General features: G+C 46.9%; 1 protein-coding gene across 1 annotated transcript in view; it reads left to right on the forward strand.

Moving 5' to 3' along the window:
- The window catches only part of FNDC1 (fibronectin type III domain containing 1), a 109,832-nt gene that overhangs the window by 10,669 nt on the left and 75,116 nt on the right, over positions 1-24,047 (forward strand). The window contains exons 2-4 of the mRNA XM_058289543.2: positions 17,818-18,012; positions 20,292-20,378; positions 20,781-20,849. Coding sequence (XP_058145526.1) covers positions 17,818-18,012; positions 20,292-20,378; positions 20,781-20,849 — 351 coding nt within the window. The remainder of the gene's footprint in view (positions 1-17,817; positions 18,013-20,291; positions 20,379-20,780; positions 20,850-24,047) is intronic.

Raw genomic sequence — 24,047 nt, forward strand, 5'->3', positions numbered from 1 at the left:
GCCATGTCGCCTGGAATGGCTCCAGTGGGTTCACGGAGCTCCCTGCGGCGGGCGGCTGAGGTGGGGGCGGACGCGGCCACCGTGTCCTGTGCGCTGACCGTCCCCCTGGAGGTCCAAAGAGCGCCGGGCATTCAAGCGAACTAGTTCCTGGATCAAGCCTGCCTCGGCCTTCCTGCCCAAAATAAGTAACTAACCCATTCATTCAGATGGTCCCTGGGCCAAGCCCCGTGCTAAGCTCTAAGGCACAGGCGACGGAGAGGTGGGCACTGGTGGGCACTGAGTAACGACAGCCACGTGTGATAAATGTGGCAATGCGGGGTCACCTAGTGCTTTCTATCCAACTGCTGCTTGCCAGATACAGTGTAAGTGCAAGATATCAGTGCACTGATAGATTTGCTCCCTGATGTACACTGGTATCAGCGAGAGAAGCCACCAGGTGTGCCTGAGGACACTGCCTGGCAGGTGCTCTTTGGACTTGACTCGTCTATAGTGAGCCCGGGGCGGTGCCGTCGCTTCCTCTCTCCTAGACTGTGTTCTCTGGCTGGGACCCTCTCGGTGATGAGCTCAAGGCAGCCTTGCCCCCCCACATCTGCTGTGGGCCCGGGGCCCTCTCTTGTCCTGAAGCGCTCAAGCAGCAGGTTTCCTTTCTCCTGAACACTGGCCCTGGACCCTTTGTGGATTTTCATACTTGCTTCTACCCCACCCGAGAGCTTCCTTCTGTTATATCCCTGTAGACTGGGAGGCGCCACACCTCCAGCTGTCCTCCTCATAGTACTAAGGAGACCTGAGGGAGGCACCCCCAAAGGAGGAGGAAGGAGGCACCCCCAAAGGAGGAGAGGCAGAGGCCGGGACTGCTGACAGCCCTGACCCCGGAGGCGTGGGGCCCGTCCTAACCGCACAGCCGCATCAGGGCTGCAGTTCTGACCCCGTCACCCGGGGAGGACGCTGGCGGGAGAAGGGGACACGGGATGGGTCTGGAAAGATCGCACCTCTCTCTTGGGGAACATCAGGGTTTTAACGGGGCCATGTGGGACAATCCTAGACAGTCCACAGGTGCTCGGGAATTTTAAGAGTTCTCATTAGAAGGAGCATCCAGAGCCCTCTGTAGGGTAAAGGGGAGGCTAGGGTCGGGGCAAGGGCTTGACTAATTGTCCGCTTAGAACTCAGGCGGTGCAGGTGGTGGCCCAGTGCTTCTGGGTCCCACCAGTGCCAGCCATTGCTGTATGAGCAGAGAGACTGGGAGCACTCCCCTTCCCCACTCCTCGGGCCACGATAGAGTTTCTTGATAACAGTGCTCATCTGATAGAAACTGTCGACGCCCTGCTCCTCCTTCACGTGCCGGTAGAGGGAAGACCGCTGCCTTCTTCCATAGCCTTAAATTATCCACTGCTACCCCGGCACAGCCCCTTGCTTGGCCACTCACTGGTGCCTAATTGAATACCGTGCTCACAGATGTTTGCGTTTGAAGTTGGGGGAATCTTGTTGGGATTTGACTGGTATAACTGCCAAGTCATTAGAGTATTAAAGACTATTTTGGGCATCCACTTGTTAGGCAGGTTGAAGAGAGGAGGTTGGATCAGATGATCTATGTTTCCTTTCGGTTCTCCAGATCTTTAAAGTATAATTCAAAATGTGTTTCCAAGACAGAGGAAAATGGGAGCTGAAGACTGCTCCTGCTGTGTAGGAGGGGAATGGGCTGAGAGCCAAGACCCTGGCCACCATGCTGGCCATTTTCTGTTGGGTTTTAACAGGTGACACCAGCAGTTCGGTGGCCCATCTTCCTAGTACTGGTTTTACTTCATACTTATGGAGTGCTTTATGATTTTCTTTCCCGTTTGATTCCTATATCAACCCTATGGGGTAGATAGTGTGGCTGTTAGCTCCATTGATGGTGCAAGAACTAATTAAGGTTGACATTTGCAGAGAGAATCTTGAGTGGCACCGTTGCTTTGTTTGGGGTCCTTAAGTGGGCGGTGGATGCTCTCCTAATTGCAAAAGGAGAAAAATGCGCTCTTCTCAGCCTTGACTTGATTTGACACCAACACCCTTTCTTTTTACCTGGAACTCTCCGGGCTCCCATGAAGCAGCTTGCTTTCTGGTTCTCCTCCTTATCACTACTATTGCAGATTTAAAATGCCTCCTCTTCCCCCTGCCATTCCTGAGTCATTTGTGTTTGGTGGGTTCCCCTGGAGATGTCAAGTAGACAGATTGATGCACTGAAGCTCTGATGAGAACCTAGGGTTAGAGTGAAGCATGCAGGAATCATTGGCACATAGCTAGTATTTGCAAGCACAGGACTGGATATGCTAACTTAGAGAAGGCAGAGGGAGTGCTTGCAGGAAAGAGGGAGGGCCACAGGCTGGACTCCCAGACTCTCTAACATTCAGAGCTCTGGTAAAGGAGGAGCAGCCAGCTAAGGAGACTAAGGAGTGGCTAAAGATGTGAAACCAGGAGAGGATGGCTTGTTCTGGAAGCCATGAAACTGTGTTAGCAGGGACAACAGGAGAAGAGGTGTTTTCCAAGAGGAGCAGTCAGCTGTTGATGGAAGTAGAGAACTTTGAAATCCAAGAGATGAGGATTTGGCCAGATGGAGTCTTCTTGACATTCACAAGAACCTGTTGAGTGCAATGAGCTCATGTGTCCCCATGAAGTCATTTGCCACTGATGACTTTCAATTTTATCCCTTTGGTTCTGTCTTAGTTTGTCAGTGCTGCTATGACAAATAACACACAATAGGTTGGTTTAAACAGCAAGCATGTATTGTCTCTTGGTTTTGAGGCTAGACATCCAAAATCAAGATGGCAGCAAGGCCCAGCTTTCTCCTGGGGTCAGCAGCATTTTGGTGATGGCAGTCCTCTGTGGCATGGTGGTCTCTTTCTCTTGGTTTCTGCTGGCTTGTGGCTTCTGGATTCTTCCTCTGGCTTTCCCAAACTGCTTCCTCTCTTTCTAAGGCCTCAGGTCATATGGATTGAGGCCCATCTGATTCAGTTTGACCACTCCTTAACTGTTATACCATCTTCAAATGGATTTGCACCTACTTATGAGAGGATTCACACCCATAGGATTGGCATGAAGACTTGAGCCTGTCTTTTTTGGGAGGCATGATTCAATCCCCAACAATTCCCTTTTCTTTCCAGTCCTACTTCTATCTCTTTGAGCTGTAATTAAAGCTGAGAGGCAGCAAAGCAGGGCTGGAAGAGCATAGCCTATGGTTTCAGGCAAGTCTGGGGTTGGCCATTATCGTTGACTAGCTGTGTGCCCTTGGACAAATGACTTGACTCTCTAAAACTCAGTTTTCTGATTAGTAAAAAAGGGATAACCAAACCTAGTTCACAGGATTGCAGAGATTTAAGAGACACTAGGATAATGCAGAATTCTTTTCCATCACCTGTGTACCCCACTTTTGAGTTCAGAGTCTGACAGAGGAGGGACTCAGTCAATATCTGCTGGTTAAGTGAATGAATGGCTGGCACTATGTGGTATTCGAGAAATGTTTGTTTTCTTTCCTTTCCTTCCTTATATTTTTTTTCCTTTATCACGAAGGGACCCACTGCAAAAACTTAGAACCTTGCTCACTAGGTTTCTGAGATGTTAAAAAGTGATTCGTTGGCAGTCTGGCTTGTATGGCCCTCCCTCCTCAGCTTTTGCATGGCCTCTCTTCTAAGGGTAATTTCCAGGGAGATTTTTGAGCAAGATGCCTGGTGATTTCGGGGACAGGAATGCCCGGCTGTCTAAAATAGTTAGACAATGATTTTCATGTTTTGGGAAAAGGAATGAATTTTTAGGGGCTTTTTTTTTCAGGCTGGCATGTCAAGCAGTTTCTAGTAGGCTGAGTTTAAGTTGGACCAAGAAACAATGGTGATTCTTTAAGAAACTATTTCTCAGTTGCGAACTGAATTTAAAGAATGTGCAAAAGATACCACAAAACCCTGGAACGTTCTCGTTTCTAGTCTCGGAAACCCTTCGGCAGCAGCTGGGTCCTTATTCCTTCCTTGTCCATTAGCCATTTGCTCCTCAGGACTTCTCATTTTTGTGATCGTTAAAGCTAAATGTATCTATGGAATCCCTCCAATTCCATTTACTAAGCGATTCTGGAAAGGCTGGTGGCTTACAGGGGAAAAGATAACATCTTGCGTTTTTTTCATTTTTAATCTGTGGAACAGTAGCTTTGTTTACATTGGTTCCTGACTAAAGTAGCCAAGAACTTTCAAATCCTAATGGTCACATTCTACCAGCTCTGTTGGTTAGGTTGACTCAGATTTCCAGTTGCATCATTTCTGGACAGAGGTACTCACTCTTTTTGGTACTGCCAGTATGTCACTGACATATTGACAAGTAAAGCTCTGCCGATGTCAAAATTAAGATTCCCAGAGTGGATCCCTTAAAAATAGCAAGCAGAAAGAAATTAAAGTTAAAGCAAGCGGCTCTCATTTAGAAATCAAGTGAAAATGTGTCTCGATTTTATGGATCCGAAAGTTGTGATATGAGGTCGCAATGAATTTGGCTGCTAATAATAAAATCTGATGAACAGTGGCTTAAGTAAACAAGGAATTGTTTATCTCACTCACTAATGTACTTGGGAGCAGAGACCAGAGCCTGACAAGGCTATCAGGGACTCAGGATTTTTTCCTTTTTCCATTCTGTCATTACTGGTCAAGTCATCATTCTCAGATTTGTCTCTTCATGTTCCAAGAAGGCATCTCTAGCTACATGTTGACAATACAGACCAAAAAAAGAAAGGAGGAGGAATGCTCAAAGGGCAAGGATTGCATTACAGCTTTTAAAAATGTCTTCCTGGCTGTGCCAAGTAGGAACTTCTTCTTATAGCTCATTGTCTAGAATTGATTGCCAACCCTTCTCTAGCTGCAAGGGAGGCCTGACGAGTCGTGAATTCTTAGTATTCCAGCCTCTAGAGTAGAAGAAGGCAAGGAGAAAGCAGCAGGGGACAATCCTTCATGTCTGCCATGGCAGTTTCTGAATTTGATGCAAGCTGCTAAAATGTTAAAAATTAGTTGGCAAACTTGACTGGAATGGGGTCATTAGATCCAACTTAAAATGTGTCAGGAAACATCTCGAGGGAGAAGGAAGATTCATTTAGTGAGACTCATCTGGGCAACCTACAGTCAGTTCCTATGGGCTTGAGATTTTGATTCCAGTTTTGCTCCATGTATTTATTTTGGAACACAGTTCCTTAATGCTTCATTTAAATGTGCCATTTTTGTGTATTCCTGCTGTGTAGATATTTCTCAAGTTAAGAGTGGGAGCAGGAAGAGTGGAAGAGAGAAAAATAGAAGATAATGACAAGAAATAATGTGAAAGTAAACTGTATTAATGAATATTTTGTCTCCCTCATTTCATCTTATTTCCCCCAAAATAGAAATAAGCTAGACTCAAACATTTGGGGACAAACTTTGTAAGGAGCCATTAACCCTTGAGGTGATGAGAGAGCCTTTGTTTTCCAGCACTGAGGGGTTGTAGCGGCAGGTAGAGTGCAGATGGCCGTTGGTGGCAAACTAGAGACCAAGTCCTGGGGAGAAGGGGACAAAGGAGAGAAAGAGCTGTGGATGCGGTGTTGGGATTCTTTTCCTGGGGGCGCCCTATTGGTGGGGTGTCCCTGGCAGGCTCGTGTGCGCCCACCTTAATGCAAGACCCCGGTGGAGCCAGGCGGTCCTGGGATTTTGGGTGGAGTTTACGAAGCCCCCATGCAGGACCACCTCTTTGCATGAAGCGTGGTCAGTCGGAGTTCACCAAGATTGGAGGACGCTTGCACAGGGGCTGGGGAAGATGGTGGTGGCACTGACAGACGGGAGGGTACGGAAGTGGACTCCGACAGACTCCACTTGGGAAGTGGACATGGCTCAACTGATAGAGTGCCCACCTACCATATGGAGGGTCCGGGGTTCGATCCCCAGGGCCTCCTGACCCATGTGGTGAGCTGGCCCATGTGCAGAGCTGCTGCGCTCAAGGAGTGCCCTGCCATGCAGGGGTGCCCCCACGTGGGGGTGCCCCACGCATAAGGAGTGCGCCCCGTAAGGAGAGCCACCCTGTGTGAAGAAAATCACAGCCTGCTCAGGAGTGGCATCTCACACACGGAGAGCTGATGCAAGATGACGCAACAACAACAAAAGAGATGCCGTTTCCCGGGGCTGCGAGGGTGCAAGTGGACACAGAAGAACACACAGCAAGTGGACACAGAGAGTAGACAATGGGGGGGGGGGGAGGGGGAGAGAAATAAAAATAAATCTTTAATAAAAAATAGAAAGATTAGCTAGTGGCTCCCCTTTTGAGATTTGGGCGACTTCACCATTAGGCTTCTTTGAGCTGACGAAGAAAAAATGTGATTCACAATTGTATTCAGTGACCAGCAGGGGCCTTTCTAAGCACTTGGGCATGCTTGCATTTGAACTTGCCCTTTGAGTCTGAATGAAATGATGCTTTGTTATCAAAACCCTGGGAAATGCCAGGGGGACCTTGGAAAAACAGCAGGGTCTTGGGTTTAGCTGGAGGAAAGGTGAGCCTCAGCCAAGGGCGCTCAGGAGAGGCGGGGGCCAGCTGGCCCCCCGGCCCTGGCGCCTCTGCCCATCTGTAAATGCCGATGGGCAGGGGACGGGGTCGCGCCAGCTCCACAGGCAGGGGCAGCCCAGGGCTTGAGTGTCTCGAGCTTCTCACTCAGGTATGGGAGTACACCTTCACCAGGGGGACCCCCAGGAGCGTTTGGGGGGACAGGGTAGAATCCAGTGCCTCTGGCACCATGGCAACTGGACCTCTTGTCACCTTGGCATGCTCAGTGATGGGGGGGGCTTGGGTGGCTTCCCTTGGTGGGGCCAGAGATTTCACCTCTCTGGAGTATTGTGTAAGTTTAAAGATTCTCAAGCCCTGGGCTTTGATTTATTTTTCATCCTGTTATCCTAAAGAACCAGTTGCAAACTGACAAAACATTTTTATGGCACTCCTGCATAGAGTGAGGTGTCAGGAGCAGAGCCAGGCTATTATTTTACTGCTCAGACTGCATCTGCCCAATGTCAGCTTCCTAGGTGGAAAATTCAATCGACAATCTAAGTTTTCCTAGTATTGGCTTTATGTCTCACCAGGCAGCCTGTGGTTGATTTCACTGATTTTCTGCAAATATGACTCCAACATCCATTTGAAAAATTATTTAAGATGCAGCTAGTGACCTCCAAGTTTTGTTCACATGCTGCCCACCATCTGTACGTTTCTGAATTTCTGTGCAGTCTGGTATCACGGGCAATAGCTGGATATTTCCACCCTTTCCCTGAATAGTCAGAAAATTTAAAACCTATTTCTTTCTACCCCCAAGCTTTACTGAAATTTTAGTAAATCCTAACTTTTTCTGGCTTCCCTATTGGACTTTTGGTTATAGGTTTGTGATTACACTGAGATCCGTGTTTTCTTCATTTCAGAATCTGGAAAGCATTTGGCAGTTTCCAGTGGAAAGTTTAACTTGAATTTCAAACAACGATGGAGTAGAATGACTTACATAAACATGAAGCTTTTGTTGCATTAAAAGGCAATCCTTGGTGTACTTAAATAATTTTAGCATTTTTGGGGTTTCGAGGGACCGGTTTATTTCAAAAGCACTTAATGTTTGTGAGGCGTTTTCTTCGTCACCAAGGCTGTCCTTACCTGCCTTGGGGTTGACCTGGGTGAGCGGTCAGTGTGGCACGACAGGCAGGACCAGGTGGCGTTGGTATTATTGTTTTTTCGTATGTCTTCACTGGCAGCCTTCCGTGAGCAAAGGCCTGGCTGCCGGGGCAGCTTCCAAAAGTTATTTTTGACTTTCATGGAAGACGTTGATGGAGAGTGCACCGACCCGCCGGGCTCCGACTGCAAATGCATAAGCCTGCCTTGAACCAGCTTGAGTCCCAGGATTCCTGCCTTGTGTAGCCAGACCACGGACGGGCGTTTGGGAGGCCCAGGACCCAGGCGCTAACCATCAGGCAGGCTCTCTGCATTCTGGTCTCCGCGCGATACATCCAGTCTTACCGGCCGAGGCGGGTCCAGCTCCTCTCTCCTGCTCCAGTTAGAGCAGTTCCAGGAGTGTCTCCTGGGCTGGCTGGCAGCCGGGTCACAGAGACGTGGGTCAGTAACCAGAAGAACTGAGGAGGCTCTACTGGGTAGACAAACACATGACCTTACCCAGCTCCTTTTAGATTCGCTGCCTGATAGCTCTTTTGAGGTCTTGGGACTCTCTAAGAATTTAGGCAAGTGGGAGACTTGGGATTCAACCCTTTTTACTTTGGGGAATCCTGAAGAATCAACCTCAGTTCCTGTGAAAGATGGCGCAGGCTACCACTGCTGAGGGAACCTGTCTCCATCTAGGTGTTTTCATGAATAAGAAGGCAGAGAGGAGAAGCTACTGGATTTTAATTTCTTTTAAATTTTGCACTGTCCAAGAGAGAAGGCCTAACTTTTGGACTTTAGATTTTCCCTGGGAATTTTGGGATGGGAAGATTTATATTAAAATTGGGGCATTTCTGTGTTGCTATTGTTGTATGATCAGAATATCTTCATACTTTCATTTAACCTCATTGCTTGAACTTCGCAACGTCATCTGGGCAAAACTTGGGATTGGAGGAGAATTGGCCGAGAGTGAATTTTCAGCCTTAGAGTTCAACTTGGCTTTGGAGTTTGTTCAAGCATGAGTCTTACTCATTTTAGAACCTTCTGGGGGACCTGTCACCCCAAGAAGCTCCCTGAAGGGGCAGTGGCCCAGAGCGTCCGATCAGGTCCCCCGAGGGCGGCCTCAGCTGTGCTCGGCCACCGGCTTGAAGGCCACGCCCTATGGGGTCAAGAACAACCAGCTGGGAAGGCCGAGGGGACGTTCGTTTTCCTCGCCCTATGTTTCTCCAAGGGGACATCTCTCGAGTGACTCCCTGGCCTTGCTGCGTCTGATGGGCGTGGGCAGATCTGACACCCATGGTCTACCTCCCCACCTGGCGGTGTTAATGGACCAGAAGCCAGAGACCGCCTCGTGGGGTCTGCATCCTGCAGGGAAGGCTGTGCTGGGCCCACTCCCGGCATCCGCGTGTCCCACGCCTGGTGGCACGTGTCCCACCCCTGGGTCCATGTGTCCCATTCCTGGTGCCACGTGTTCCACTCCTGGCACCCACATGACACACTCCTGGTGCCCATGTGTCTACTCCTTCTGTCCACATGTCCCACTCCTGCTGTCCCTCTGTCCCACAGTTGGTGTCCACGTGACCCGCCCCTGACATCCACGAGTCCCACCCCTGGTGTCACGTGTCCCACCCCTGGTGTCATGTATCCTGTCCTTGGCATCCACGTGTCCCATTTCTGCTGTCCATGTGTCCCACCCCTGGCATCCACAAGTCCTACTCCTGGTGTCATGTCTTCCACCCCTGGCATCCACGTGTCCCATCCATGGTATCTTGTGTCCTGCCCCTGGTGTCCACATGTCCCACCCCTGGTGTCTTGTGTCCCACCCCTAATGTCCACATATCCTATTCCTGGCATCCATGTGTCCCACCCCTGGCATCTACGTGTACCACCCCTGGTGTCCACGTGTCCTATCCCTGATGTCTTGTGTCCCACCCCTGGTGTCCATATGTCCCACCCCTGGTGTCCACGTTCCCTACCTCTGGTGTCCACTTGCTGCACACTGGGTGATGGCCAGTCCCATTTCTCTGTCCCCACCTGTGGGCAGCTCTTCTGGGGAATCTGAGCTCCAGGTTTAACTGGCCCTTCCGTGTTCATCCCAAAGGCTAGAACTGGAGAGGGGAGAAGGGAAGTAGGAAGCACGACTGTGTTAGAGCCACGTTCTCCAGTTCCACCTTATCCATAATAAACCTGGTATTTTAATTTCCACTATTTTATCCACATCTTCAAATTGCCTTTGAACTCAAGTGTTCATAATAAGCATTTTGTGCCCCATCCTTAAAATTCAGGAAAAGCTGCTTCATCCATTTAGACATGACACATAAAATTGATTGGCTGTTTATTAGAGCAGAGGAAACATACAGGTCCTTTCTTATTACTTGCCAAAATATATTCCATTTTCTATTTAGATGGGCTCTTAGACTCAGTGGATTGTGTAGTAGAGTATATAGATGAGCTTTGAAATCCAAAGCGTAACTCAAATCTATGTTTTAAAAATGATTTTCAAATCTACTCAAACTTCCTTTTAGTTTCTTGAGAAATGTTCTTTAGTAAGTATTCGGTAGAAAAACTAAGAAACAGCATTTGCTTTTCTTGCAACCATTGCATCAGTAATTGCCTCAGAAAATATTGGGTTCTACCTATTCACCATTTCCCTGGTGGATTTATCTACCTCAACTTGGCTTTAGCATTATCTCCAGCGATTGTGAGTGCCAGCTCTGATTCAGCACAATCATAGAAATTCAGATGTGAGCGTGTTGATCAGTCTCTGTTTTAAGATGGTAGATTGACTGCAAACCAAACCAAAAGGACCCATGCATTCATCTAATATTTATTAAATGCAGACTTCATGCCAGCACTTTTGTTGGTGTAGCGTATTTAGCCAAAAACAGTCAACTTTAAAAGTTATAATGGAACAAATACAAACGAGGCGTGCCAAGTGGGAGACAGTTCTTTCTTTGTTTCTCCCCAGTTACTAGTCTCTCACCTCCTCTCTGGCTCACATCTACCATCCATCTGTCTTCTGTTCTCCTTTTAGCCACCTGGGGAACTTAACAAAGCTAACTCTAAGTCGTTTAAAAAGGTAAAACAAAACCAGCAGAGAAGGAAACAAACAGAAGCAGCACTTTGGATCCAGGAAGGTTCAGGTCCTATGTTGAGTTGCAGTCTTTGTCATCTAAGCTTGTTTTGTCCATTAATTGTCATTATTGGATTACTTTGATCATGAATTCATTTTATGAATTTATTTCTGAACTTCCTTTCTTTTTATTCTGAGAAATAGCCCTTGATAAAGTTCTCTCTCCAGGAAATATATTTACTTATGTCCATTGTAGAAATTTCTGCACTCTCAGGTATGACCTCGAGCACTTATCTTGGGTGCTTGGTGATGCTCAGACCAAGCTGTGGAGCATAAAAGTTCAGTTGACATTCACACGAGACTGGCACACAGGCAGTGGGCAGTTCTGATCTGGAATAGTTACCCCATAGAGGGGCAAGTGGAAGTCACCATTATTTTAGTACTGGAGCCTGTGCTGCACCCTGTACCCACATCCCTGAGGGAGTCCTGGGATGGTTCTTCTTTGTTTCTTTCAGCCCAGGGCAGTTAGTTTCCAGCCTTCCGGTCTCTCAGAGGAGAAAGGGAGGTCTGGAGGTGCACAGTTTGTTTTTTTTTTAGCAAATTAATTTTATTGATACTTTTTTTCTCTCTATTTTTTTTTAAATGTTACATTCAAAAAATATAAGAGGTCCCCATATGCCCCCCACCCCTCTCACCCCACTCCTCCCACACAATCAACCACCTCTTTCATCATCTTGGGACATTCATTGCATTTGGTCACTACATTTTGGAGCACTGCTGCACCACATGGATAATGGTTTACATTGTAGTTTACACTCTCCCCCAGTCCACCCAGTGGGTTATGGCAGGACATACAATGTTAAGTATCTGTCCCTGCAGTACCACCCAGGACAACTCCAAGTCCTGAAAATGCCCCCACATCATATCTATTCTTCCCTCTCCCTACCCTCAGCAGCAACTGTGTCCACTTTCTCCACATCAATGCTATAGTTTCTTCCATTACTAATCACAATAGTTCCATAGTAGAATACCAGTAAATCCACTCTAATCCATACTCTATTCCTCCATCCTGTGGACCCTGGGATGGTTATGTCCACTTCACCTCTATATCGAGAGGGGGCTTAGATTCCACTTGGATGATGGGTGCAATTCTCCTGTTTGCAGTTGTAGGCACTCTTGATTCCCTGGTGTGGTGGTTGACCTTCTTCACTTCCCTATTTACTGGCTGGGTAAGTCCAATAAACCAGAGGGTAGGAGTTGCAAGTCTGCTGAGGCTCAGGGCCTGGCTGTCACATGGATAGTCCAGAGATTCAGGTCTCCTGAGTATACACCAACCCCAGCACCAACCACAGGTCCAGTAAAAGTGACAGAAGAGACATGTGTAGAAAGGTCACATCTGAGTCCATCTCCATCACACTCAGGAACACAAACTCCAAAGTAGGTCCAACTGACATGGCACTGAACTCCAGAGCCATCTGCCATGACCATAGAACCTGTGGGTCTCTGTAGCCCTCAGGAGGACCAGTACCTGGGGTTGTATCTACTTTGGCTGTCTCTGGGATCTTGCTGAGGTGTGCATAAGCACTACCCCTCTGATGACCTCCTGAGTCTTTTTTGGAGACTCATAGCCATATAAACTCATTTGTCCTTTCCTTTTATTCAAGGTCAAAAAGCAGTTTTAAACACCTGATATTACATATAGGCTGAGATATTCTGCTGGTCTGAGTTGACCCTTTTTTTTCAAGGTCTTTTTCTAGTTACATCATCAGCTGGTGCGTGGTAGTAATCCCTCAGCACCAGGGAGGCTCATCCCTGGGAGTCATGTCCCACCCTGGGGAAAAGGTAATGCATTTACATGCTGAGTTTGGCTTAGAGAGTGGCCACATTTGAGCAACATGGAGGCTCTCAGGAGGTAACTCTTAAGCACCCTGCAGCTCTAGGCCTAGTTCCTATTTCAGGCACACAGGCTCCTAAGCACAGTCATCAGTATCAAGGACTCATTGTTGAACCATCCTTTTTTATTGGTCTTTGCCATTGCACAGTTCTTTACCCAGATCTGAACTAGGAGAGTTCAGATCTTCTCCAGTCCTTAGCTTTAATCTTGATCCTTAGACACTTCTCATGGACCCAGACTCTCAGAAGAGTCTAGTATTGAGTAGGGCAAGGGAAAGTTGTCTGGATCAGCAAAATAAAGGGTTTCTCTTAAGGCCAGTGCAGAGGTGACTGAGCCAGTGGTCACTGGACTGTGCATGTGTGTTCCCCCACATAGTGTTTTCTAAAGTTGAACTCATCACCAGTTGTATTAGTCAGGGTTCTCCGGAGAAACCAACAGAGTCGTTCAGTTGGTTGGCTTGTCTGTCTGTCTATCTGTCTATCTGTCTATCTATCTATCTATCTATCTATCTATCTATCTATCTATCTTCCATCCATCATCCATCCATCCGTCCGCTCATCTATTTATCTATCTATCTATGTATCTATCTATCAATCTATCCATCTTTTTGCATGAATAAATATTAAGACATTCTTTATAAAATTGGCTCATGCAGCAATGGGGATTGGCGAGTCCATATTCTATAGGGCAGGCTGAAAGTCAGGAACTGTGATGAGGGTTTCGATGAATTCCCTAGGAGAAGCTGTCCGGCTGAAGTAGCAGTGGGAATTCTCCCTTCTAACTGCCATCCCTTTAAGGCCTTCAACTGATTGGATGAAACTTCTCTCATTGCTGAAGGCAATCTCCTTTGTTGATTGTAGATGCAATCAGTCATAGATGCAATAAATTGACTGAGGATTTAAATTCATGAAATACCCTCATGGTAACAATCAGGGCAGTGCTTGCTTGACCAAACAACTGGATACCATATCCTATCCAAGTTAGCACATGTACTTAACTATCACTCAAATTAATGTAAAAATTGGGAGATTTCACACAAAACTCATGAATTCTAACTTCTTTGGGAAAAAAAAAATCAGAATATCTGAAAATATGGGGCCTGAATTCCTTTTTATCAAGAGGAGCCTGAAACAAAGACAGAGTATAGGCACTCCTTTTTGCCATAGTATGTTTTTACTTGTTTGCTTTATCTTCCTGGTCTGAACCATTTGAGTTTTGAGACCCCCAGTTGACCTCAATAGGCTAAACCCTCCAAACATCTTTTTCATCACTCAGCCAGCCATTAGGTGAGCACCTAGTGTGTGGTCGGGGCTGGGAAGAAGAAGGTGGGCCTGTATCTCCCCACACTGATGGAGCACGCTCTGGACTCAGGCTTGCTGAGGGTGTCCTCAGCTCTGGAGGAGCCCTGGAGGCCCCTCTGCAGAGTTGCAGGCCCCCAGACAGATGTTGGAATTTTGGTATCCATTTGGGTCCATTCTTTGACCTTCAACTGGCCTCCTGGGGCCCTCTTAGATAAGACCAAAGTAGGAGAACTAGGTGCTGACTATGCCTTAATTTCCATCCCCAGACAGACCCACTGGGGCCTCACAGGAGCCATGACATGGAAATGTCTAACCTGAAAACACCCAGGGCGCTGATGGTTCCCCAAAATGCCATTTGCCTCTCGGTACCTGGCCAAATAGTCTTGAGTCTGGATAAAGCCTCCTGGCGTGAACGCTGCGGTCAGATCAGGTTGCCTGAGTCATAACAAGCCCTCGCCACCTTCCTTCTGTCTGGAGCATCTTACCATCTGTCTCCGTTCACAAAGACGGCCTGGAATGGGTGGAGATGGGCGAGGCCACAGACAGGAAATTCTTGCTATTTAAGCTAAAATCTGCAGCAGCCCAAGCGCGTTTCCTCATTTTTCATGCTGGGGAGATGGAAAAAGAACTTGGCCGCACCCTAACCTGCCACGCGTGCTTTAGCTGGGAAGCTCCCGCCAGCGCTCCCGCGAGCAGGCTAAGCAGTTACCGTTGTATTTAGGTTTGGAGTTTTCCTTTTTCCTTTAGGAGGTAGTTTGTAGGGTGTGTGGCTTTAAGGGATGCCCCCCGTGTCATCTTCCTGAGATGAGAATGCTGAAATTATTACAGACGCTCACTGTGGCAGGGCTCGAGGCTCCTGGGCGAGGTGGCATGATGGAGAAGATGGCCTTTTATGAGCCGCCCTGCTCTTCTTTCCATCCAGGTCCTTCTGAGCTAGTCGTGGAAGGTGCTCCCTCAGCAGTGTCAGAGAGGACACCCAAGTGTCACCTAAGCATCCAGGTTGACGGGAGCGGCAGGGGAGGGAAGTATCTCCTCAAGTCCCTGCGGTGTTATCTTTACGCTGTTGTGCGTTGGGGATGGTGGGGTGAGAAGAAGGGGCAGTGGTAAAATGGCCCAAGGCTTTTTGGGAAACTGAGGCTCGGGACTGATCTTACAAGGAATCCTCTCACTGCCCAGCAACCTCTAAGGCACAAAGTCTCTGGTCTTCGCCAGGGAACTCTCTAGGCCTACGATGCCACCGTTAGAAGGTCGTTCCTCTGGTTCGAGGTTTTGTGGGCAGTGTGCGGCTTTTCCCAGGAGATGGCACAACGTCCCCTTATTCCAGTCTGTGCCAGAGGGGTGGGGGGAGTTGAGGCCCCTGAGCACAAGAGGCCACTGCTGGACCTGTGACCTCCCCCGCCATGGGAAGGGGTAGAGACGGCAGGCACAACCCAGGAGGCCTCTCGCCCTGTTGGAGGATGGCAGGGACTCCTTAAACTAGTAACTTGTCTGTGGATTTGGTCATGTAGGACTGGGGGCAGAGCCTGCAGCAGGGCGTGGCTTTGGGGTATGACCAAACCCCCCACCTGTGCAGCTCCGTGGCTGTGGGCAATCCGGCTAGTCCCTCTGCCTCCTCAACGGTGACATGCACAGGGCGAGTGGCACCTCCCTGCATGTGTTTCACGGGCGTCTCAGGCAGTGACGTAAGTTGAAATGTTTAGAGCAGTGGGTGGCACAGAGTGACCCTCAATAACCCCCCCCCCATTTTTCTATTTCTGTTTTCTATTTTCTGTTTCATGCACCCATCTTTACGTGGTTTAGAACAGAAATACAGTGTATTCCTTTTTCTTAACCATTATTGAGTTTAATGGTACTTGATTGTTGGCCATAGGAAACCTAACAAGCTCAAGCGTGGACATGGGAATTCTGATCTTGATAAGCAATGAAACGATACTCATTACACTTTGGCAACCCAGTGGCTTATGGGTATTTCCCTCTTCCCTTGCTTTGTTCATCTTCTCAGAGCTCCTTGCTGTGTCTGAATGGCTGCCCTTATACTGCACAGATGCAGCCATTTGCATCTGAAGTCGGGATGGGAGTTGGCAGTTATGCTGTGCTGTGTCCAAGGATAAATGCGAGGCATAGCAACGTAGAACAGTGCATATTTTTAGGAGTTGTTCTTTTTGGATATCAGTGATAAAAGTAAATTATCTCAAGCCTAGTTCACCTGTACCGATGGAATCACCTGTCAGTAAAAAATTTGCTGTTGTTGGATCTCAGGTCTTATGCTTTGGTACGCCTATTGAAGATGTAACTTTTCTTAAAGGGGATTTGGAATTGAGCTGTAAAGAAGAGTGTTATTCATACATTCATTGATTTGTTTTCTCACTTGGGAGGCACACCCAACCACAAGCCCCTGCTTACAGGGTCGTTTTTTGGATCCCTTGCTTTGCTTCTTCTGGACACCTTTTGGTCAATGTGAGGTTTGGTTCCTGCTATGGAGGGAACTAGGGATTGCAACTAGAAAATAGTCAGATGGTAGAGAAGGAGGAGAGGCTTTTGCAGGGACTCCTTGGGAGAAAAAAGGAAACTGAGGGAAAAGAAAATCCTGGAACGTTTCTTGTCGGCAAGGAAGGGTACCTGAAATTATTGGAGAAGAGCTACCTTGCTAGGTTTCCAACCTGTGAATCTCCCACCGTGGTTTACAGGAATCTCACCTTTGGAGATGAGAGGGAATGCTTTTTAGGTTTTGATCTGTGGCCCTGGTTCTTTTTACTCTGATATGGACATTCTTTCTCTAAGACTTCGAAAATCATCCAATTAATGCTCTTTTTTCATCCCTCAATTTTCTCTAGGCAGGAGCTCAGCTGTCCTCTGCTAACTGATTTACTCCAGAGGCAGAGGGGCAATTTGGGGAGGAAAAACTGATATATTTTAGAACCTTCTGACCTTATTCTGTTCAGAATTTTCATCCAGCCTTGAAATCAAATATTAACTAATGTATGTGTCAACGTGAAACTCTCTCCCTCCCCTTTCTTTCCCCACTAGATTCCAAATTCACTTTCTGTAGTGTTACAAAGTTTTGTTTTATTTAGTGGATGTCTGCCTTTCCTGAGAGCGCCTTGCATCATTGAATAGTCAGTGTGCTCAAAATACGTTTGGGTATTGCATGCATAGTTAGCATACATTTGTGTTGCATTACATTATAGTATCATTTACATAGTGAATTGAGAGTATTCGTTTGACAAAATGTTATTTTGAAAATCCACATTATATTTTCTGGAACCTTATAACTTAAGATAAAAACTGTGATTGTGCTTTCTAATCACTTGTTTTTCTTCTTCTGGGCCCAAATAGTGAAACCCTTAAATTAGATAGGTATATGTAGATAAAACCAAAGTTTTACCTCCCTTTTAAGTTGTTTATGACCTTGGTTTGTATTCTTCATGGAAATGAATGCTTCTATTAATCCACTTTGAGTAAATGGACATTATTTCTCAATCATGATAGTTTTGTATTTTTCATCTTCTCAGGGAGTTTCAAAGATATTGTTCAAGTATATCGCACAAGATACTAAAAGCTTACTCAATATAAGAATGCATCTAAAGAATATGTCAAACTACTAATTCTTGTTCTTGCAATAGCAAGACCACATAATCAAGACAGAATGCCTAGCATTTATTTTGATTTACTTCATTTTCAGGGTAAATTTACCACCCACAGTTATCCAAAATACATAAAAGCTTGTGGGTTCGGTATGCTTATTTTTCTGTTATATGGTAATGATGTCCAAATATAACTGTACTTAATGTCTTCAGAACCAAAAAAATGAAAAGTCATGTAACATTCATAATATCCGAGAATGCTGGGCAAACCCCGTCTTCCCGGTCTGCCATGACCCTCAGTTGATAGTTGCACTGTTTACATAGTTGATCACCCACTGAAGCCGAGAAATGTGAAACTGCTGTCCACTAAAATGGGCCTGAAAGTCACGTGGGACCCGCCCAAAGATGCCACCAGTAGACCCGTGGAGTATTACAACATTGCCTACGGGAAGTCCCTGAAAAGCCTTAGCTACAGCAAGGTGAATGCAGAGACGCACTCCTTCCGTATTGAGGATGTGGGTAAGTGTTTTGTTCACAGTCAGATGTAAGTGTAAACCAGCCTCCTCAGCTACCATCTTGGGGTGACTGTTGGTGACGCAGAACATGGCTTGGGCGCAGGGTACCGCGTGGCTCCCTGGGAACTGGCCGTCAAATTCTGAGGCTCTCCTCCCCAGCGCTGTTGGCCGAAGCCCCTCATCTTGCCACCTGGGCTTCCCACTGTGCATTTTAACTCTTACATCTTCCAACCTCTCTCCCCAAACTGGCGGAGGAAGCAACTTTTAGTTTTTGAATGGGCTTTTGGAAAATACGTTGGTCCCCCTTTTTTTCTCATGGAAACTTGTCAACTGGAGAACTCAACAGCCTACTACTGAGGTTTCTAATTTAGAAAACCATTTTATAGTTAGGGTCTGCTTAAGTAGTAGGTCCCTGTAGGGTTGTGCGTGATAGGGCGTTCTTAGCCACATCCGGTTCGGAGAGGTACTGCTTTCCCCTGCCCACCTTGATTTTAGAAGTTGGGCATCTGTGAAGTTCTGCCTCCACCTGTTCTTTCAGGTGCAGGCGTGGGTGAGTCTGAACCCAGCCTTCGAACCGCATCCTGTGGATTCTCTGTCTTTGCTTTTTGGATGCCTGTAGCCTGGAACTCCATTTTTTCCTGCCATCTTCATTTGGTCCAACCTTAAGATGATCCTAAGGGTGTAGAAGGAGCCAGCGTCTAGGAAAACCAGGTCCCCCTGCCCCAGGCCGGCATTCTGCGGCCGACCGTCTGTGGGTTATAACCAGCCCATGGCGGCTCAGCATCGAGCCCCTGGCCACACGCGTCCTCCTTCTCCACCTCTTGCGTTGTGATATGACAGTCTCTGGCTAACGGAACAGGAAGTGGCTCCGAGGTGGTGAAGGAGAACAGATGCCCTTCCTTGTGGCTTCAGCTACAGGCACATTTCTCTGAATCTCTTCCACATACCTGCAGCCCCCTCCCGAGTCCAGCTCTGAGGTTAAGTGGGGCTTGTCTCGGACTCAAGGTATGAGCAGGGTATTTGCTTGCTCAAAACCCTGGGTTGTTATGATTGCTGCAGAGAAGGAAAACATGTGCAGAGCTCACTGGAAAACAAACAGTGTCTCCCCAGCAACTTTCTGATGAGCTCACCGTGTGGGCATCAGAGACATGCTGCTGTCGTTTCTTTGAAATACACATAAGCTCAGAATACAGAGAGAAAGTGCCTGGTGAGGTGTGATTTTGCATCTTGTCCGAACCTTGAGCACTTCCCAGTTAGTCCAGCAGGTCGTGCCAAACCCTAAATGTCACCAGGCCCTGCCGAGTCTTGAGTGCCACAGAAGGCACCTGCGACATCAGCTGTGACGCTGCCCCGGGGGCCTCTGGCTTTGTCGGAGCTTTGTCGGAGGAATGCCCCTGCCTTTGGCAGAATTACCACTTATCTCCCCAGCCCCCTGTACCCTCAAATGCCCACAAATGTCCGTCTTTTTGAGGAGTTGACACTGTCACTTACTTTTCGTAAGGTACAGATTTATTTTGAGGAAAACCAGTGCTACTAGAATTTTGTCTTTAGAAGGTGCAGGTTCAGGGCCCATTTGCTTTGCTTCCTCTTGGTTTCCTTTTGCCTCCTGACAACGTTAGGAGCTCATGACCTCTGCTATTTAACCTCGACCCCTAGGTGCAAGTCAAAAGTGAAGCCCACTTATCTCAAGATTAGTGTTTCTAAGATCCCAGGGATTATTTTGCCACCTTTTTCTTACAATTGTCAAAGACAACATGTGGAGATAGTAAGGAGAGCATTTTATTGTGACCTGGAGAAAATTTCAGGAAGCTTTGTTTTTTTTAAATAACATATTGCAAGGAACATTTTCCATGAATAAATTTTCTGAATTACATTTACATTTCCTAATTATTTTCTGGAGATTTCTATTAGGTACTTCCATGGGGAAATATTATTTGTAGCTCCTGACACTGTATGTCAAAACATTCAGTGGACATTGCTCCCCTATTTCCTACTTGGATGCCACGTTAAAAGGCTTCTCCTTTTGACTGTTCATAAATCCAGATTGGTTACACAGGCTGTGTGCTTTGTATGAAGTAACTTTCGCTTTCTTTGGATCAGGTACATTTCAGTTGGATAAGTGAAATGGGAGTGATTTTGATGAAAAAAGAGAGAACGCTAAAGGAAGACTTGTCACTTAATTCGGATTTGTATGTTTTGTTATTACTGGTGTAAGCAAGCCAGAGCACCCGTGACCTTCTCGGAGGTTTGCGACGGTGGCTTGATGTGAACCGTGTGTTTCAGAGCCGGGGGTAGTGTACTTTGTGCTGGTTACTGCGGAGAACCTCAGTGGAGTGAGCCGTCCAGTTTACAGAGCTGAGCGCCCACCGGGTAAGTCTTCCCTAGAACTGGAGACTGTGCTTTGTTACTTAGATTGGCAGAGGCACCTCTCCTTGCTTTTTCAAGCCCCCACAAATGTAGAATTATTAAAGAGCTCCCGTACGAGAAGTTTTTAGGCTGGTCTAACAAGCCGAAAGATTGCCACCTAGGAGAGAAGACCCTTCTTTGAAATTAACTTAAATGTATGTTCTTAGGATTTTGTCTGCACCTTTGAGCACTTGCTAGAGTAAACCATGATGTGCAAAAGATGAATAATATGTGTTGTCCATAAAGTGGAGGTGTGCAGTCAGGCTGTGGCAAAAGTCACTTAATTGTATGTGCAGGGATGCACTGAAATGTGGAACACCCCACAGTCCCCGTTTCCAATGATCAAGTTGCGTTTTCCTGATTTAGGAGGTGAATGGATCCAGATTGATGGTTTGCCCGTTAAGGGCCCAGGACCATCTCACGAACCCGTCACAGGTACTCTTTGCTCTTTCGGTTCGTGTCTTCACTGAAGCACAATCTCGCAAGAGGGCGCTGCTTCTGTCACACACATGTTCTCACAGACCTTCATTGCGTGGCCGTCGCTCAACTAACACACGTGCCCCACGTTTCTGGTCGGCCGCCCCGCCCCCGGCGCACCCGTCCGCGGTCAGTGTTGTCCCCTCTCGCTGCCCCTCCCCGCCTGCGTCTTCGTGTCCTCGTGCGCTCTCTGGAGAGACTGTGGTCTTGTCAGCAGGCAGATATGGTGGCCGAGATGACGGCAGAGCTGGCCCGAGGAGGACGCCTGGCCGTCTAACCTGCGGATGGCGTGACCAATGGGCCCCACCGAGCAGGGGCTTTTATCGACCGATACGTTGCATCGAGTCTGGCTCTCTCTGACAAAGGCTTGGCATATTTTGTGATCTGCCAGACACCTGCCTCATCTCTGCTCCATATTTGCAAATACGTGTGTTTCACCATTTGGATGTCGGTGTCGTCTGGTCTTATTGTTTTACTCACTGAGAGATGTGTTGGTGTTTCTTGTGTGTTCCTTGGATATGTTTCATTCATGGTGAAAAAGTGATGCAAAATGAATGCGGTTATCTCAGAAGGTGGTACTATCCCAAAGGCAATGCTGGGAAGAGCTGTGTCTTATTTTCACGTACGCTTTTAAATCAATCAATCCGATACTGTTGAGAGGAAGGTGAGTATGTTAGCCCTGTTAACTAATCACCCATCACCTGCTTCTCAGAGCATATTTGACGGGCAAATGCCGTTTTCCAAGTTTCTTTTATATGCAAAGGGGGTGGGAGAGCAAAAACAATCTGAGAAGGAAACCTGTTTACAAGGAAAGATGTCAAGTTCTTGATCAATATGTTAGACTTGGCTGACCTTAGGGTGCTGTAATGGACTGACCTGTGGGTGTTTGGAGATGAGGGAATGCACGTTGGAAGAGAGAAGGAAGAGGTAGGCATGGTTTTGGGAGTAGCTCATGGAAGTGTTTTTGAAGGGAGAGAATTAAGAGAGAAGAGTAGAAATCCACTGGGAAACATTTGTGGTAAAAAGGTGAAGTTAGCACACCTAGGAAAGGTATACAATCTAAGGGGATGCTAATTTTGGAGATTATTTAGCCCTCAAGCCACACATGCAAACTCTCAAAGACACACCTGAAGCTTGACTGACAGATGTACTGCACCTTGTATTTGTAACTTATATTTTGTATTTTAAATTTATAATCTTTATAATCTTTATAATCTTTATAATCTTCCTGTTGAAGTTTTCTGAATGACACTAGTTTTAGAACAAGTAATTTTCTTACTTTTTCTTAGTTAATGCCTTAACACATGCTAGTGTGTGCCTGGGAATCGAGACTGGAGACATTTGTGCTCAACTCATCATTGGCTTTCTGCACTGTGATTTAATTTAACTTCTCTCTGCAGGAGTATTTGTAGGCCCTCGTTGGCACAGAGTGCTCTGCTACCTTTGCCATACATTATGATATAAAAAGATATTAGAAGAAAATAAATTGCTAACTGAAAATATTTGCCACACATGATATAAAGGAGACCTTAAAAAAATCTTGCATATATCCAGAATGCATAGAGTTGGTCAAAATGCCCCAGAAAAAAGTGGCATTTTGTTGTTAAGAGGAATAATTTATTATCCTTGTGAAGTTAGGTTCTTGGTATTTGCTGTGATAAAAAGCAAGTTTCATGTGAAAAACACTATGGAATGGGAAATGTGAGGGGTGATGTTCAATGTGATTCCAAGATTTGAGAAGTTGCCCAGTGCCCAACAGGCACACACATTTCATTAGTAATTGGCTGTTAAGAATGAAATAAAAATTTTCTTTCAAAGAAAATAATCTATGAGAAATTTTCAATAAATGTTCAATATCCATCTATATATATCTTTGTTACGGGGCTTGCAAAGTAAGTTAAGTAAGCTGTTATTCTGAGAAGTGGTTAAATATATGATAATTCCATCCAAGAAAAGAAGTATTCTCAAGTTTACATCTCTTCATTCAAAGGAAGGGATTTGTCCTCAAAACGCAGGTGTGGCTTTGATACATGGCGTGGCCCCAAAGGGGGTTGCTTTAGTGCTTTGATGGACAGAATCTCATGTTCTTCTAGTGTTTCATTTGAAACTGGTGGAAAATCCATTGTTTTATTCTGCTGGAAACAGTGACTTCACTTCACATTCCCTTTGCCGGCTTAGATCTGTCTCTACCATCTTGCCTTTACCTAAAAATTGGGCTTGAATTATTTAATTGATTCCACCAATGTTCAGTGCCCATGGATGTTGGTGAAAAAGTTAGACAGGGCTCACCTTCGTGAAACTTATATTCCAGTGGGAAAGAAAGATAATAAGAAGCCAACAATAATAATGCCAATATCGATGCATTATTTGAAGCGTAAGCGCCGTGGCCTGGAACAGGCAGCGGGGAGCTGAGCTAGGGCCTGGGCTTAGGGCCTGGAGGTGCTGATAAGAAGGTGGCACCAGCTGAGCTTGTCTCCTGGGCTGTGAGGAGGAAGGGCCAGGAGTCCTGGGTAGGGCAAGGCTTGAGAGCGTGTCAGAGCAGCCCTCGTCCCCGTAGGAAAGCTCCGAGGAATGAGACATCCACAGGCCTGCGTGCCAGTGCGGCTCCCGTGGGCGCCAGTGCAGCTCCCGGGGAGACCTTTTGGTATCTTTTTAGTCAGAGAGTTTGCTTTGCACTGACCGTAGAAGCCAGCCCATGGGGAGCAGAGTTTGCTTTGCACTGACCGTAGAAGCCAGCCCATGGGGAGCTCGACCCATGTCCCTAAGTCCTGACCCTAGGACAGAGCTGTCACAGCTCCGGGGTGTCTCTGACTCCTCTTCTTTAGCTTCTCTGCCGCCTTCTTTGCTCCAGCTCATTCCAGCTCTTTCCCGCGACTGCATCTGGGGGCCAGGACGTGTGGCTCTTCCCAGCTGTGCTCCCAGCCAGCCCGTCATCTGCTGTCACCGCGGTGTCCATCTGGAAAGCGTTAGATTCCAGTTAATTTTAGCTCAGGCTGTTATCGTAAATCTTTCAAATCATCGTATGGTTTTCTAAGAATCTGCTTCTCTGTGCTTTTCTGAAACTGTGGAACCTAAGCCAGACAATAGCGCTGAGATAAACGGCCGAGGTTGTGCCTCCTGCTTTCTTCACGTTTGCGTTCACGAAGCTCGTTCGGT

The sequence above is a fragment of the Dasypus novemcinctus genome, chromosome 28 (genome assembly GCF_030445035.2).
Source record: "Dasypus novemcinctus isolate mDasNov1 chromosome 28, mDasNov1.1.hap2, whole genome shotgun sequence".
Taxonomy (NCBI): domain Eukaryota; kingdom Metazoa; phylum Chordata; class Mammalia; order Cingulata; family Dasypodidae; genus Dasypus; species Dasypus novemcinctus.